The following is an 18,251-nucleotide window of genomic DNA, read 5'->3' as shown; positions in this document are numbered from 1 at the left end:
CGACTTTTCCCTTGGGCATGTTCCTGCCCCCACTCTCTCTTTTCCTCCCCGCTCCCACTTTCCCCCCTTTCTTTCTTGCATGCAAACTTTTTAAGCCCTTCTCCCTCTCTCTTTTTGTTTGCAAAGGCTGGTTGGATGTCTTCGGGCAATGACGACTTTTGGAGGGGTGGATAATACCGCTGGTTGACATAGTAACTCCTATCCTTCGCTCAGTCGGTGGCTGATGGGCTGTTTGGTGGCGTTGCTGCTGCTGCTGCTGCTGGACCTCGCCTGCCTGGCTTGGAGGGAGTGATCCGGGCAAGGCGAAGAAACTGCTGCGAATTGAGGCGTGGGGGCACCCCAGCCTAGAAGCTCTCCTTCGAAACGTGGACGCGGCGCCGCTGCAAGCAGCCAAAACACAAGACGAGTTTTTTTTTTTCTTTCTCCCCGAGGAAGGGGATCTCTGCGCCACTTTTTAAAAGAACCCCGTCTTTTCTTGTTTTTTGTGTCTAAAGAAGGCAGCTCCTGTTGCGGGGCCGCGCGCGTGATCGCGGGGAGGGCGAGGTGACCCACGCGCGCCCGCGTTTTTTGTGCCAGTTTTTGCGCGCCCGTCTGGAGGAGGAGGAGGAAGAGAGGCGCCCTCGCGGGGGACTCCACGCGAGGGAGGCACCATGAGTCAAAGCCCGCCTCGGCGAAACGGCTCTCCGGCCAGTGGGTCCAAGAGGAATGACAGCCAGGACTACCTGCTCATGGATTCGGAGGCGTGTGAGGAGAACTGCATGGCGTCCTACGCGCACTACCCCGGGTGAGCGGCTTTTCCCGCCAAAGAGAGAGCGGGGACGTGTTGGGAGGGCGACATCAGCCACGGGGCGGAGGCGCTGCCTGGGAGGCGAACGGGCGGGCGGGTTAAGTCGCGCAGCTCGGGCGAGTGAGGGGAGAGGGTTCACGCGCAAACGCGCACGCACGGAGGCTGGGGGGAAACGGCGTGGGGACGCGCCAGCGAGAAACCTGGCCAACTCTCTTTGGACACAAGGGTGCTTTGCAGTGGAGGCTGGTGGCTCCGATGTCAGTGGGGCCGTGGGTGCGCTCTGGTTTCGGTCAGAACGCTAAAGGAGCTATCCGAGGTGCTGAAGGCATGTTGGCGGGTTGGGTTCAGCGCCTTGGATAGGTCCTTTAGAGTTCTGGCTGAAACCCAGAGCAGATTCACAGCTCCGCTGACGTCGGACCCACCAGTCTCCGCTGGGTGTTTGTGTGATGGCGGAGGGCAGGGTGAGGATGGGATGTGGGTTGACTTGCCACCCCGCCTCCCCTCACAGAGGTTCTGAGTCCCCAACAGCTGCGCGACAGGCAGAAGTTCGCCGTGTGTCGCTTTCCCTCAAGAGTGATTGGGGAGCTGCGCCTGTTGAGTTTCCCGTCGTTTCAAAAAGAAAAAGAAGGGGGAAAAGCCCACCGTGTTTTTGGAGAGGTGGGAAGGGAGAGATGGTGGCAAATCTCGAGATACCTATCTTTTCTACAATGGAAATTGGGGAGGGGGGGAGGGAAAATGTGTAATGTGGGTGGCTAATAGAGACAGGAGAGACTGGGGAGGAAGTGGTAGGAAGTGTAACTTCTGGGTAAGAAGTTAGGCAGTAGGTGTGTGAATAGGAGTGTGTGTGTGTGTGTGTGTGTGTTTATGTGTGACTCTGTTCAGTAGGGGCCAGAAAAGTGGTCCCTACCTCCATAACAGGTGTGTGTGTGTGTGTGTGTGTGTATGAGAGAGAGAGAGAGAGAGGGAGGAGGAGTGAAGATAAGGTAAGGATTAAGGATTTAGGATGTGGGGGAGAGGTGCCTACTGCCCAGCTCTCTAGGGGTGCATGGGTGGTGAGGAAATCCTGGGGGAGGAAGTAACTTATGTAAAGTCTGTGGAACAGAGTTGGCCAGCCTCTTGCACTCATGCCACTACTATGGTCGTGGCACCTCTATCGGACACTTTGGACTGGTGGCACCATTGCCGTAAAGACTGGTGACCATCTAAGCATGTACCTTCCTGTCCACGTGTAGGTGCCTGTGTTAAAGAGAGGTATTTTGTCGAGAGCTCCATCTATGATAGCAGGAGTTTTATGTGTGGTGATGGAAAAGGGGAGTGTGAGGTAAAGAGAACCTCTGTAAAATGCACATGGGGAGAGGGGAAGGAAGTGAGACACAGGGACATTGGTTATAGAACAGGATGTAGAAGGGAATATGACAGGACTATGTATGGGACAAAGGCAGTGTCATGACACGTGCTCTCTGTCAAGTTGCAGTGGTGTGTAGAGGGGGAATGAGATGAACCTGGGTGGACTGATAGACTATGTATGGCAAGGTGTGTTTGTGAGGACACAATGGTGTGGGGACTGTATAAGTTGCATGCTCTAGTCTAGAGATCATATAGTGCAGGACCATTACTTACTTTAAGCATCCTGAACTGTTGCAGGTTTTAAAAAGATGCCCATGGAATAATATAAATAATATTTTCCTTCTAATAAAGGTAATTAAAATAGTGGGAAAGGGTGGCTTTTTCCTTCAGTCTTCCAATTATGTGGAATGGGAATCCTTATCTCCACCAATGATTATGGGTACAAACTAAGCAAACTAGATGCAAAGATGTGATCTCAAGAATCTGCTGCGTGAACTGAAAAGGGCAACCAAAATAAAAGGGTAGCCAAGGGCTGGAGCAACTCCCCTATGAGGAAAGTTTACAATGTCTGGGACTGTTTAGCATAAAGAAAAGGTGAGTGAGGGGAGACATGATAGAGATGTACAAAATTATGCATGGTGTAGAGAAAGTGGATACAGAGACATTTTTCTCCCTCTCTCATAATACTAGAACCCAGGGCATGCCATGAAGCTGATTGGTGGGAGATTCAGGACAGATAAAAGGAAGTTGCTTCTTGACATAGTGCATAGTTAAACTATGGAATTTGGTACCAGAAGATGTAATGATGGCCAACAATTTGGATGGGTTTAGACAAATTTATGGAGGATAAGGCTATCAGGAGACCAAAGGCCCAAGCTGGTTGTACCTGAGTGTCCCTGAAGAAGAATTTATATTCAAAAAGCATTGGGCTCAGTTAATATTCTTCTGTGCACCTGGAGACTTTCTTTCTCTTCCTACATGCCACAATCCCTTGCAAGCCGCTACTGCTACAAACTGGATGTGAGAATATGTCCACTTACAAGAGTAAATACATTGCGGGGCGGGGGGGGGGCGGCAGAGTGTGTTTTGACTTAGGGCTAGTTCTGACTGAGGTGGTAAACCTTTGAGCAGTTCCACTGCAGACTGCAGGTGAGGGCTCACACATGTAGGTGGAGTCTGAATATGCTTCTGTAAAAAACAAAACAAAAATCCTCCCTCCGTATAGAAATCTAGAAGTCAGGGAGAAAGTGCAATGCTAGCCTTCTCCCTGACATTCTAATTATATATATATATATATTGGTGGTGGAAGATTCCATCATATAAGCCCCTGTTGGTAGTCTGAAGTGGTACAGGTAAGCTCCAGGTTTATTACTTGAGTCTGTATTAGGCATTCATATTAATGAAAGCAGTAACTTGCAAGTTGCTATAAGGAGGTCAGACTTTGTCTTTAAAAGTTGATGTGTTTTGTTAAAAACACAGTATCAGTGAGAAGCATTAAAACTTTCTTCTTCTTAGCCTATTGATAATAGCTGTTCAATCTGACAAAGACATAACCAAATGGAAAATAAAAGGACTCACAAATATAACATTTCCACATGCCTGACAAAAATGTAGGCTAGTAAACTAGGATAACAATCTGGAATATATATTTTTAGGAAGAATGTGAGGTGGGTACAGCACCCTGTTGTTTGACTCCTTTCTAATTATGGGCCTTTGCTGTGGGGAAAACACACACACACACACACACACACACACACACATGTTGCAGCATTAGCAAATACATCTTGAGATTCATTGTAGCCAGCACAGAACTATAGTATGGGTGCTGGTTTCCTGTGTATATGCAGTGTAAAAGTGTATGTAATAACGTATCTGGGAAAGGTTTGAAAAAACTGACAAATTCCTTCCAGTTTCACTGAATAATGCTGTGTTCTGCCTGGGATCCAATGCACAAAGAGTAGAGGAATAGGAAAATTATAACTCAAAAGGCATTCAACCTGTGCTGGATGGTCTTACACTCCCCCTGAAGACTCAGGCTCACAGTTTGGGTGTACTCTTGGACTCAGCCCTGAACTTGGATGTCAGGGAAAACACACACACCAGTGGTGGCTAGGATTGGTGCATTTGCACAACTGAGGCTAGTACACCAATTGCGACCATTCCTAGAGACGTCTGATGTGGCCATGGTCACACATGCCTTAGCTACATCCCCTTTGGACTACTGTAATGCACTCTATGTGGGGCTCTCTTTGAAAACTGTTCAGAAACTTCACCTAGTCCAGGATGCTGTGGCCAGACTGTTGACCAGGGTTGGTTACAGGGAGTGCGTGACTCCCTTGTTACAGCAGCTTCACTGGCTACTGGTCTGTTTCCAGGCAGGATTCAAAGTGCTGGTTATGAACTATAAAGCTCTACACAGCATGGGAACAGGCTACCTGAAAGACTGCCTTCTCCCAGACGAGCCTGCCCAGTTCTTAAGATCTTCTAGACAGGCCCTTCTTTTGAGACTGCTGCCTTCAGAGGTGCATTTAGTGGTGACACAAGAGAGGGCCTTTTTGGTGGCCACTTCCAGGCCGTGGAACTCCCTAGCAAGGGAGGCTAGGCTCACTCCCTGATGTATTGTTTTATAGTTTTAATCAATTTTAATTGGGTTTGTAAGCCACCTTGAGTGCCATTTTTTGGTAGAAGAGCTGGGTACAAATAAAGTCAATCAATCGATGAAATAATAACTGTAAAAGAAAAAAAGAATAAGCCCTTTTCAAGTGTCAGGAATAGGAGTTATTGCGTAATAATGCAGACCTAATGGGATAGGCATGTATGCCAAAGGTCATGTTTTCTGGCGGTAGGGTTCGGGGGTGGGGCGGAGTTGAAAAGATAAGGGGATCAAAAGCAACTGTCAGGTAACTGAATTATGTTTCAGGGGATGTTGATATGGCCTGGTGAAAAGGAGAGATACACTCTCTGGCATGCAATGTCTGTGTAAGAAGTAATATCAGGAGGTCACACATATATGTGCCACAAGCAGTTGTACATTTTTTTTCTTTTCACAATTGGTTTTGTTAAAATCATTATAAAAAGATTAATAGAAAAATATGTTGCAGGGGTAGGTGAGTAGTGGGACATGACCAGTAAGCATCTGCAGCAGTAATTGGACAGATTTAGCAGAAATAAGATGCATGTGTTCCCGCTGTTAGCACAACCTAGTTAACTGAAAGTGGGACATTTTCAAACAGAAGAGACCCAGCCTAGGTTAAGTCAGCTGACATCAAGGTATCACTGACTGCAACACAATATGCAGAATTCCTTGGAAACGCTGACACTTAGTTTGGGATGTAGGTCACACCATCTCCCTAATTTTCATGCGAAATAACTTCAGCACAACATCACACTTTTCTTTCCCTGGAGCTGCCAAACCAGGTCCATTTTGGGTTAAACAGAATACAACACAATCAGATCTCATCTGTTATCAATTTTGACCTGAGCTACATTAAATAAACCTGAAAGCAACCATAAATGTTGTCCTGTTTAAGTAATTAGAAAGAAATGAAAGAATGTCAGTTAGACTGTGATGTGTGTAGTGGGCTAGCTACGTTATATCAATAAAAAATAACCCAGAAAGTATACATTAAAAGGCTCACAGGGTTGAAGCGCAGGGATTTTTTTTTTTTTTGATAAACAGGAATTATGACATAACCTACCATACCCCCAACCTCAGGCTTCACTCTTGAGTTTAGCTGCAATCCTTGCAGTAGCCGGAGGGGTGGGGGGTATGCAAAGGGATAGATTTTCCCAACAACAAGATATTGTTGTGAGCTATCCCTGCTGGAATGCAGAGTATTTTGGGGTGGCTTAGTCTTGAACGGGAATGAAAACCTATTAACTTTACAAAAGCCCTGCTCCTGGTGGAGGTAAAAATGCTAGAACTGATTTGTTGATATGAATCAGCACAGCTGCCTAAATTTTTGGACTCTCCTTGGGGGCATGGCTATGTGAGTTGTTATGATGAGTGCCTGGACATCAGTATTTAGAACGACACTGCTGAAAATAACGTATAGGATAGTATGTGGATGTTTAAAATAATAGAGGTTCAGAGAAATTACACAGACTTTAAAGCAGACTGATATAAAATGAACTTCCAATTTTTTCAGCTTCTTAATTTGGTTTTGACAACTTCCACTTGTTAATGTGTTTGAAGTGCACAGTCATCCTCACTCCCCCAACCCCCGCCCGTCCCAATACAGAACAAGACGCGATTACACTATGTAACATAGAGTATTCAGTGATGGCTGTAAAAGGTATACTTTCTATCTCACTAATGTTTTCTCTTTGTATCTTAATTACTTAACGTGAGTCATTTTGTTATCCACCTCCTCTGATTTATACCACTTGAATTTGCCAAGATATATTAACACAACCTGGCACAGTATAGGAATGCTGGTAGGAGGAAGGAACAGCAGGAAAGGATTAAGATGATGAAGTTCAGTGACTGTAAGAGCATATACTCAACACTGAAAAAAAAAGCACTTGACAAATATGAAAACAAACTCTCTTAATAACTTCAGAGGTAAATATGATTAAGCAAATATGGTAATGCTAAATATAAGACTTTCAGTTTAGAAGCACCCTGAAGAGTATTTACCTACAGCTGTAGGTTCAAGAGCACCCACCAGATTGATCTATCTGTTATAATTAAAGATTTTTAGTAGACTGAGTAAAAGATAAGCAGTAGGGAAGAAACTGGAGAAATCAGAATCAGATCGGGAACTGAAGCTGAGTGACTTGGCCAAGACCACAGAGTGGTTGGCAAGAGATTGTCATGACAGTAAACTGAGACCAAAGTAATACAAAGGCTTTCTTCTGGGTGTCCCCACCACCAGAGGTGAGGCAGGGCCTTCTTGGTGGTGAGACCTATCTGTGGAATGCTTTCTGCAAGAGAGGCTTGCCTGGTGCTTACTATGATATCTTTGCAGTGCCTGGTGAATTTTTTTTTCAATCTGTGCAAGCCTTTTAATTTTCAGTTTTACCAGTGCTGTGTTACAATGCTTTGATTTGCAATTTAAAAAAAGAAATACTGTGTTTTACTCCATATTTTATTGTTTTATTTGTAAACTAGCCTGAAAATATATTGGAGGGATATACATTCTTAAAATAAATAAAAATAAAATGTATCATTGGTGAACTCTTTAATCTTACTGTGGACCATAGAATAATAGAGTTAGAAGGAACCTCAAAGGTAATCTAGTCTAACCCAGCTGATGCAGGAAATCTAGTACTACTATGATATTCCCAATAAGTGATCATCTAGGGCATGCATTCTCTTGGGAAATGCCTAGCTATGTGCTGAGAGGCATTTCACCTTGTTCACACTTCCCCCACATTGCTGATTGGTTATGGATGCATGGTAAAAACTGCCTAATTTCACTGGCTGGGCACTAGTGGAGGGCCTATATCTCAGTGAAAGGGCATATGCTTTGTGTTGAGAAGGTCCCTGGTTCAAATCCTGGCATCTCCACTTAAAAGGCTGTGACAGTCGTGGATACTTGAGACCCCAGAGAGCGGCTGTCAGTCAAGAGTATACAGTATGGTGCTAGATGGACAAATAGTGTGATGTGGTAAAAGCTACTTTTGATGTTCCACTCTAAAAGACCAGCTCACCATATGCCCCACAGTAGAATTACAGTAGGAAGCTGCCACCTTTGGTAGATAATGAATGAATTTGAAGCAAGGATGGAACTTGAATTTTCCAGATCCAAAGTCAACTTCCTAGCCACTAAGAGAACAATTGTATGGTCCTACGAGAGCGTCTGAAGGACCATAGGAGTCTTTGGACCCTACGAGGATGTACACACTGCTATGGCCTCAAAAGGGGGACTCTGCAATCCAGTCTGGAAAGAACTGCACCGGCTGCTTTCTGAGGTTGCAAAAGTGGTGGAGGAACTCCGAGAGGTTTGAAAGGAGGTGTTCTGGTGGGCTGGGAGGGGAGGGGAGAGGTCAGGATATGATGTTTCCTATGGCCTCCCCAGCCCCAACCAACTACTCTAAACAGCCACAGAAGCCCCTCTAGAGGGGAAAAAAGGAGGATGAGAGGCAGTAATCACCTCCATCACTCCTGCTGTCCTTCCTGCACTAGCCCAGCAGGGCATTGGCTACTCAGAAACCTCCAAGATTGGAGATTTCTCTCTAAAAAGGGCTGAGCAAAAGTTGATGTAACACATCTTTACCCAAATTCCTGTGTGACCTCCATTTAGGGTGTCCATTTATACATCACAAAAAAGAGGACAAAAGAAGATACAGGTTTGCATAAAATTTGCATATCCTAATTTACATATATTAATAAAAATGTAGAAATAATTATTATAATTTAAATTAAAATACAGTATCATAGTGGGGAAGACTATGGCCAGATGACCTCTGTATCTGCCAGTTCAGTGTGCAGTCCAGGTGCTAACTCTAGATAGGCAACTTCAAAGCTCACCTGCTCTCCCTTCTTATGGGTTTTTTAATCTTTAAACCAGACTTGGACTGGACAGCCCTTGAAAAAGAGGATGCCATCGAACAGAGGAAAGTTCCCTGGCAGCCCTTTCTAATAGAGGACTGTAAAAGAGGACATATGGCCACCCTAGCAATATGGATCATTATCAGTTGATGAAGGATGCTTTGTGTTTGTATATAGAAAACATTTTGCAGTAGAAGAGAAGCAGTTGTTACTACTCAGTGTTGATCCAAAACCACTCACCTAATTTCATATTTTTTTGTGTGAGTATCAATAAGTACCTCTCATTTTTGGGCACTTGTTGCAAGTATCATGTTGATTCAGCACTGTTCTTCTTGGTGCAATTTTTTCCCCATCACAGTCCTCAGCCTCATTTGCCCACTCTGCTGATTATTCCTATTGGGTGAGGAGATCACGTGTCAGTGATGTCATGAATGTGAAGTGATTACAGTACATCATTGAAGTTTATAAACCGTATCATGAGAGTCACCACAGCCAATCGAAGTAAATGGCAGCGTGTGCAAATGACGCTGAAGACTGCAAGACTTTTTCTTCTTTCAAAGAAGAAAAAGAAAAGTGATGCCGAAAAGCAGCAGCAGCCAGAGGAATAAAAGGACACTAGACAGCAGTGAAATGAATGTTCAGCAAAGTGCGTATTTGTTCAGTCATCCCTTTGGTGCTGATATTTCAAAGCAAATATTACTATAGTTGTTCATGGTCTGGGCCCTGCTCATCTCAGAGACCATTTCTCCCTATATTACCCCTGTGTTCATTAAGATCAGTCAGGGAGGCCCTTATTAAACTCCTCACTGATGGAAGTTATCTGTAAAGAAATGGAGCTAGGCAGTAGTCCTGAAGCCATGAAATATGCTTTCTAGGTAGGTTCCCAGGGCCGGCCCTCCCGTGAAGCAGGGTAAAGCACACACATCAGGTGTCAGAGTGGGAGGAATGGCCAATTCCACCACTCTCCCCAAAGGGCCCGTTGCCTTTGCTGCTGACTTGCGGCCTCCAGCAGGTGCTCTGGAGAGCTCCACCAGTCATGCCCCTGCCTCAGTGAGGGAGCTGACTCAGTGAGAGTGTCCTCTGTGAAAGAGCGGCCTACAAGGCTCTCTAGAGCAGCCGTGCATGCACTGTTTGCCTTGTCTTGCAGAGAGCTGCATGGCCAGAAGTGGTTGTGAGGGTCTTGCTATTGCTCACCTGGGTCTTGTGAGAACACTTCCAGGTCTCGCAAGGTCTGAGCTAGCTCTTGTGAGAGCCCCACAGCCACTTCTTCCAGGTGTGTGGCTCTCCACATGATGAGGCAAACAGAGGATGCGCGGCGGCAAAGGTAAGGGGTGTGTGGGAAGAGGGGTGGGGGAGCATGATATGGCAGTGGTGCGTGTTCTCTCCCATCTCAGGCAGTGAGAGAGCTTGTGCCAGGGCTGTAGATTCACCAGTATCTGTTCATGTTGACTTATATATTTATTAAACATTCCTGCTTAAGCATGAATTTCAGGGTGTATTATGATTAGCTTTTGCTGTTGGTAGCCTTGATTATTGTGCTTATAGTTATTTTACTTCTATACATTTATGATTTTGCTTATTTTATAGCAGAATTCTATGCATGCATACTGAGTTCACGGGGGCTTACTCCCAATATAGGAACTGTAGCCTTAATCTAGTTTGTAAGCCTTCTTAAATATAGATAAAACAGCATTTAAAGATTTTAATAAAAACAAATACACACAATAATTTAACCTTTATCTGGCATTAGTTAACATTTTGTACTTGGTCTTTCAAAATCTCTCACCTGCAGCTGTGGAATTCTTTCCCAGTTAACATTCACTTGACCCCTTCTGTAAATGCCTTCTGTTATGGGTATAAGAGGGCAAGTTAAAAATAGGAAGCATAGAATAGAATTGCTGGGCAGTTTTTAATATGCAGAGGAGTGGATGTAAACATGGGATTCTAGTAAGCTCTGTATTGGGAGCTTAGAAGGAGAAGATTATATCTGGTATAGAGGCTGAATGGCAGAAGTAGAGAATGAGTTAATAAGACCAATAGCAGATGAAATTCTGAAAAGGGGAATAAAATGGGATGGGGAAAAATACATAATCTCCTAGAGGTGGAGAGCCTTACATGTAACTGGAGCAAGATGTTAGAGAGAGAAACATAAGGAGGAAGAAGTTATTCTAGCAATGAGGCAGATGGTTTGAACACAGATGTCCTAATGCATTGTAGACATGACAAGAGGGGTGAGAAAATAGGAGGTTAAACCAGTATAGGTGAGATGTACGCCTCTGAATACCAGTTGCTAGGGAACATGAGCGGGAAGGGACCGTTGCACTCATGTCTTCCTTATGGGCTTCCCATAGGCATCTGTTTGGCCATTGATTTGTAGGGAGTTGGAACAGTTTGCTGAACTAGACAGATGTCTGGTATGATCCAGCACAGTTCTTATATTTTTGTGTCAGAACACAGCTCATGGTTGTAGTAGCAGAGAACAACAAACAAGAGGGAAGAGACCATTCCATCCATCCCTTCAGGGTTTCCTATGTTGCAACAAACAAACAAACTACTTATTTAATTCAAATTCAGAGTGAGAGGAAAAATTAATTTAGATTTTACCCAAATTCTCAGCATTTCTCAGAAGCAGAATCTTAAATTACTTCTCACCAAAAAGTTGTAGGAATAGTAAAAGTTTGTGACATGGTGGATGTAGAATGGTTAGCACTTTACAACAATTATTTCATAAGCTTCTGACTCAAAAATGGAGAGGCATTTTCTTTAATACTCCATACTTCCCAAGTATCCATATGTTTCACATATCACATTATTGTTTCCTTATTAAAATTAAGTCCAAAATACCGGCTTATGGGTTTGCTGATGTGATTGTTTGCATACTTCTTAAACCTGTATGGCATTGGGGTCTCTTGCACCAGGGCCCAGTAAATGTACACCCTATTTCACCAGGGCTACTTGCTGACAAAATGAGATTCTAGCTTCTTCCATGATACTCATTTATAATAAACACTTCTGCTAAGATGTCTGCTGTTTGGATAATCCCATAATAAAAGAATGATCCTTATTGCAGCAAAGTCTTTCCTAGATTATATCAGAAATGCCAGTTCCGTTATGTTGTTTATCAGCAAATGATCTCCTGTATGAACAGAGTAGATGTTTATTTCTATTCATACACACAGACATTCCTGTAAATATAGCTCGCAGTCTGCAAGCAGCAAATATAGATACGTTCCAGGCTGCCACACGGCAACTGCCTCCTCCGCCCCCATTCCTCAATCCAAGTATTGTCAAAATGTGCGAAGAGAGAATTCCCATGCAAGTGTGGCTTGTTCATTATCAGACTTAAGTCCCTGGCTGCTACATCCATCATAACTTCTGTGAAGCAACCCCATTCTATGGTATATGATATACAGGGAGCTCTTTGGCTGGAAAACATACTGCCAGTGCCCCTGGAATTGGAGAAGATGAAAAGATTTGACAGTTGAAGTAGTAATTAGAGGAGGAAAAATCATAGAATCATAGAATAGTAGGGTTGGAAGGGGCCTACAAGGCCATCGAGTCCAACCCCCTGCTCAATGCAGGAATCCAAGTCAGAGCATCCCTGACAGATGGCTGCCCAGCCTCATCTTGAATGCCTCCAGTGTGGGAGAGCCCACCACCTCCCTAGGTAATTGGTTCCATTGTCGTATTGCTGTAACAGCCAGGAGGTTTTTCCTGATGTTCAGCCGGAATCTGGCTTCCTGTAACTTGAGCCCATTATTCCGTATCCTGCACTCTGGGATGATCAAGAAGACATCCTGGCCTTCCTCTCTGTGACAACCTTTCAAGTCCTTGAAGAGCGCTATCGTATCTCCCCTCAGCCTTCTCTTCTCCAGGCTAAACATGCCCAGTTCTTTCAGTCTCTCTTCATAGGGCTTTGTTTCCAGTCCCCTGATCATCTTTGTTGCCCTCCTCTGAACCCTCTCCAGTTTGTCTGCATCATTCTTAAAGTGTGGTGCCCAGAACTGGACACAGGACTCCAGATGAGGCCTAACCAGTGCTGAGTAGAGGGGAACTAGTACTTCCTGGGATTTGGAAACTATGCTTCTATTAATGCAGCCCCAAAGAGCATTTGCCTTTTTTGCAGCCACATCACATTGTTGGCTCATATTCAGCTTGTGATCGACAAGAATTCCAAGATCCTTCTCGCTTGTAGCGTTGTTGAGCCACATATCCCCCATCTTGTAACTGTGCATTTGGTTTCTTTTTCCTAGGTGCAGAACTTGGCATTTATCCCTATTAAATGTCATTCTGTTGTTGTCTGCCCAGCGCTCCAGTCTATCCAGATCACTTTGAATTTTGTTTCTGTCTTCCAAAGTATTAGCTATCCTGCCCAATTCTGTGTCATCTGCAAATGTGATCAGCATTCCCTGCACCACCTCCTCCAAGTCATTAATAAAAATGTTGAAGAGCACTGGGCTCAGGACTGAGCCCTGTGGTACCCCACTCGTTACCTCCCCTACCAGTTTGAGAAGGTCCCATTGATAAGCACTCTTTGAGTCCGATTCTGTAGCCAACTGTGGATCCACCGGATCCTTGTTTCATCTAGCCCACTTTGAGCTAGTTTGCTCATCAGGATATTGTGGGGCACTTTGTCGAAAGCTTTGCTGAAGTCGAGGTATATGATGTCTACAGCATTCCCATGGTCCACACGGGAGGTTACTTGATCAAAAAATGAGATCAGATTGGTCTGGCAGGATTTGTTTTTGACAAATCCATGTTGGCTTCGAGTAATCGCTGCATTGTTTTCAAGGTGCTTCCAGATGGATTGCTTTATCAACTGCTCCAGAATTTTCCCAGCTCAGACTGACTGGTCTGTAGTTCCCAGGTTCCTCCTTTTTACCCTTTTTGAAGATAGGGACAACGTTAGCCCTCCTCCAGTCATCTGGCACTTCCCCCATCCTCCATGATTTCTCAAAGAGAATGGACAGCAGTTCTGAAGAGTTCTTCTGCCAGTTCCTTTATTACCCTAGGATGCAGTTCATCTGGCCCTGGAGATTTGAACTCATTGAAAGTCATTAGGTGTTCCTTGACCATATGCCTATCGATCTCAAGCTGCAGTCCTGCCCCTTCAGCCTATACTTCACCTTTGCCAGGTGGGTCATAAACCCTCTTTTGGGAGAAGACTGAGCCAAAGTAGGAATTGAGCACCTCTGCCTTTTCTTTGTCATCTGTTATCGTTTTGCCATCCTTATTTAATAGCTGAACCACCATTTCTTTCCTCTGCCTTTTACTATGCACGTACCTGAAGAAAGCCTTTTTGTTGCTTTTAGCCTCCCTCGCTAACCTCAGCTCGTTCTCAGCTTTAGCCTTCCTGACGCCATCCCTGCAATTCTGTGCTACCTGCCTGTACTCTTCCTTTGTTACTTGGCCTTCTTTCCACTTCCAATATGTGTCCTTTTTTTTTTTCAGGTCATCCCTAAGCTTTTTGTGAAGCCACATTGGCTTCTTCTGTTGTCTTCCACCTTTTCTTCTTGTTGGAATTGTTTGTAATTGTGCCTTGAGAATTTCCTTTTTTAAAAGCTCCCACCCATCTTGGACTCCTTTTTTCATTAGCGTCACTTGCCATGGGACCTTACTGATCATTGTTCTGAGTTTATGAAAATCAGCTTTCCTAAAATCCAGGGTACGCGTTTGACTACACTCGGCTTTTGTTTCCCTTAGAACCAAGAACTCAAGTACAACATGGTCGCGAGAGCTTCGGCTATTGGGCGGTATAGAAATGAAATAAATAAATAAAATAAATAAATTTCCCCCAGAGTTCCTGTAACTGCTACTTTATCCACTAAGTCATCCCTGTTGGTTAGGATCATAGCCAATCCTCTAGTTCCTTCCTCTACTTTCTGTAGGAGGAAGTTATCTGCCACACAAGTCAGGAATTTCCTGGAGGGGCCATGTTTTGCAGAATTGGTCTCCCAACAAATATCGGGGAAATTGAAGTCCTCCATTACTACTACATCATGCTTCCTTAAAACATTGGCTATTTGCTTTTCAAAAGTTTCATCCTCGTCTTCTCCTTGATTGGGTGGCCGATAGTAGACTCCGACCACCAGGTTCCTTTTATTCTTTGCTCCATTTATTTTGATCCAGATGCTCTCGATGGGGCTACCAAGCTCATCCTCCTGTATTTCTGTGCAGATATATGTATTTTTCACATACAGTGCAACCCCACCTCCCTTTATGTTCCTCCTGTTCTTTTTGAACAAGTTATATCCTTCAACTGCTGTATTCCAGGCATGAGAGTCATCCAACCAAGTCTCAGTTATCCCTATCAAGTCATAATTTCCCTCCGGTATTAAGAGTTCAAGTTCGTTCTGTTTGTTTCCCAGACTCTGGGCATTAGTATATAGACATCGAAGACCATGTGCTTCACAGTCTGGCTTTCTTCCTACATGTGTCTGAAGACTATTATTGGGCACTATCAGAGCTGTTCTCTCCATTGCAGTGCATCCACCTATGTCCACTGTTACCCCCAACATTACATCTCCCTTCCCCGTAGGATTCAGTTTAAAGCCCTCCTGATGAAGTTCTTCATGCTGTGGCCAAACACATTCTTCCCATCCTTTGTGAGGTGCAACCCGTCCCTTGCCAACAGCCCATCTTCCAGGAAGTATGGCCCGTGGTCTCAGAATCCAAATCTCTCTCATCAGCACCACCTTCATAGCCAGTCATTCACCCAGAGTATTTTTCGTTCCCTTTCTATCCCTCTTCTAACTACTGGAAGGATGGATGAGAAAACCATCTGGGCCCCAAAGTTCTTGACTTTCCTTCCCAAAGCTTCAAAGTCTGATGTGATTTCTTCGTAGCTCCACTTGGCAGTATCATTTGTTCCCATATGGATGAGAAGAAACAGATACCTGTCAGTGGGCTTTATGACAACCTTTCAGTCACGTCTCTAATCCGTCCTCCCAGGAGACAACATACCTGGCAAGTCCACGGGTCTTCGCGGCATACTTGGGTCTCGATCCCACGCAGCAAGGAGTCTTCCACTACTACCACTCTTCTCTTCTTCTTGTTGTAGGCCTGGGTTTCATCGCCTCTGTTTGACTGACCTTCAGCCTCTTGCTCACTCTCATGTAGGTTCCCCTGTGATTCTTCCTCTGCAGGCTGTCCTCCAGTCTCATCCGCAAGTACCTGGAATCAGTTCCACAGCTCCACTGCTTCCACTGGTGCAGAGTGGAGTCTAGTTCTTCTCCTCCTAACTGTCACCCTTTTCCAAGGAGTACCCTCTACTCCATTTTTCTTCACCTCAGCATTTCCCACTGCCTCATCTTGCTGTTGCTCTTCAAGCTTCTGGTCTTCCCTTTGCTGCTGTAGTTCCCTCATTCTGTCCAAGAAATCTTCGTGTTCTCTTATTCCCCGGAGGGTTGACAGTCGCCGCTCGAGTCCACTTACTTTTTCTTCTAGCAGCGTGATCAACTTGCACTTGTTGCAGGTGTAGGCCATGTTGTTCTCAGGCAAGAAAACAAACATTGCACACACCTTGCAGGTCACCACCACTGGAGAGTCCTGTCCTTCCATTGCCTCTTTTCCCTTTTTGTGTCTAGCTTTGTGATTGTTCTAGACTAGCCTGTGCCTGCTCCTCTACACAGTAGAGGTTAAAAGCAGAGTCCCACTGGTGTGGAAGTGTGTGTTACAAGACAAATAAATGAAAAAAGTTAGTTAAAAAATAAAATAAAATGAAAAAAAATGTTAGGGACCTCCCCCTTGACCTCCCCTGGCCAACTCCTGTTTGCTCCCCCTGTTCACTTGCTCTGGTTGCTCACTCTCTGGGATCTTGCTTGCTTCTGTAGTCCCTGGACCAGCTGGAGCAGTTCGCTCTGCTCTGCTCTGCTCTGCTGGGAGGCGGGAAACAGACTGAAGCTTCCCACCCACTCAGCTGCTGGAAGTACTCAGGCCACCCCCCCCAATTCAGTTGGGGCTCTCAGAAGCACCTGGTGAGCTCACAGCCACTCAGAAGGATAAAGGGCAGCCCCCTGGGCTTCCTGCAGCCCACTTACCTCTTAGCCTCTGTCTCCTTTGTCTCTTCTACCACTGCAACTACCTTGGCCAACTCCTTTTTGCTCCCCCTGTTTGCTCGCTCTGGTCGCTTGCTCTCTGGGAGCTTGCTTGCTTCTGTAGTCCCTGGACCAGCTGGAGTAGCTTGCTCTGCTCTGCTCTGCTCTGCTCTGCTCAGCTGGGAGGCAGCTCCCAGCTGAGCAGAGATAACATCCCCAGCCCTTCTTATACAAAAGCATTTACTTTATAGCTTGTTCAAAGTCCAGACAGCCAGCTGTTCTTTGTGTTTTAACATGGCTACCAAGCACAAAAAGTTACTTATGTTTGCAGACTGCAACTCCATTAAGACCAAATATATATAATCCCTTGAAAGCAACCCAGTGAATGTCAGTACCTCATAATATTAATATGAAGAAACAAGCGTAGAGTTCTAATCCCCACAGGTGAAACTGTCTGTGAAAAGGAATAAAGGAGATAGGAGGCGGAGGTAACAAATGAGTCAGGCCAAATGTTTATTTTCAAGTAAACATACATAGCATTGGACACAAAAGGAGGGTATAGACTGCTGAATAAAGCAAAGTTAGCTAAGTTGTCTTGATTGGTTTATTGAATTATTCATTTGGACAAGATCTAAAAACCTTCAACCAATACTTGCTCTATAGGGTTTAGTCTATTGCACATTCCTCCACCATGTTGCAAACAATGGCCAAGATCCAGTCTAACGCCAAGCATGCTCAGGGGGTTGGGCATGCCCAGTGGAATGTTTTACTTTTTGGATCCCCTCATGCCATATCGCAAATCGCTTTTCAAACTTTCCTAAGTTTCAAAAGAGATTTATTTATTTATTACATTTCTATACTGCCCAACAGCCGATGCTATCTGGGTGGTTCACAATAATTAAAACCATAAAATACACATGATAAAATATAAAAGTTTAAACCTACAGTGTAAAACAAACTAAAAAATTAAAATAAAACTAGCAGCAGTGCAAAGATTTCAAAAATGGTAACAGAAACTGAAAGACTAAAATGCCTGGGAAAACTGATAAGACCACAATGTAGGTGCCAGACAAGCCTCGCTGGGGAACTCATTCTACAACCAGGGTGCCACAACAGAAAAGGCCCTCTTCTTAGTAGCCACCCACCTCACTTCATTTATGCAGTGTAAGGTACTAACACTAGAGAACACAAGGCCAATGTTCTCTTGGGTGTGTGGAACGAATCATGTTATATCCAGCCTTCATATTCTAGAGTGAGGGCTTAGGATAGTATTGCTGTAGGTGGACAGCACTGTGTGTGGAAAGAGACAGGGTACCACCAATCAAAAGACATTGTGCAGCTATTCCATCTTTTCCACCTCAACAGATTTTCTTGAAAAGAAAAAAGGATGGAAAAATAGTGGGGAACCACAGAAGGGTTAGAAGTGGAAGACCTCTGTCTGGACAAGCTTGGACCCCTGTAAAATTCTGTGAATGAGGCAGAGCAGTGGCATGATAAAAATCCTTGTCTGGAAGCACCAAAGTAGATAATTCTGTATGACAAAACCTCATATTTGCATGGCAAGAGTTTATGGGCAAACTTAGGG

The 18,251-nt window shown here is 44.6% G+C and overlaps 1 protein-coding gene across 1 annotated transcript in view; it reads left to right on the top strand.

The window, feature by feature from the left end:
* Window positions 1-231: 231 nt before the first annotated feature.
* The window catches only part of TRPC6 (transient receptor potential cation channel subfamily C member 6), a 145,512-nt gene continuing 127,492 nt past the window's right edge, over window positions 232-18,251 (top strand). Inside the window, exon 1 of the mRNA XM_084842669.1 lies at window positions 232-784. Coding sequence (XP_084698795.1) covers window positions 651-784 — 134 coding nt within the window. The 5' untranslated portion in view covers window positions 232-650. The remainder of the gene's footprint in view (window positions 785-18,251) is intronic.

The sequence above is a fragment of the Heloderma suspectum genome, chromosome 3 (assembly GCF_057233095.1).
Source record: "Heloderma suspectum isolate Gila_16-S chromosome 3, 16-S_ref, whole genome shotgun sequence".
NCBI classification, from domain to species: Eukaryota; Metazoa; Chordata; class Lepidosauria; order Squamata; family Helodermatidae; genus Heloderma; species Heloderma suspectum.
This window is presented reverse-complemented; position numbering and strand designations above follow the sequence as displayed.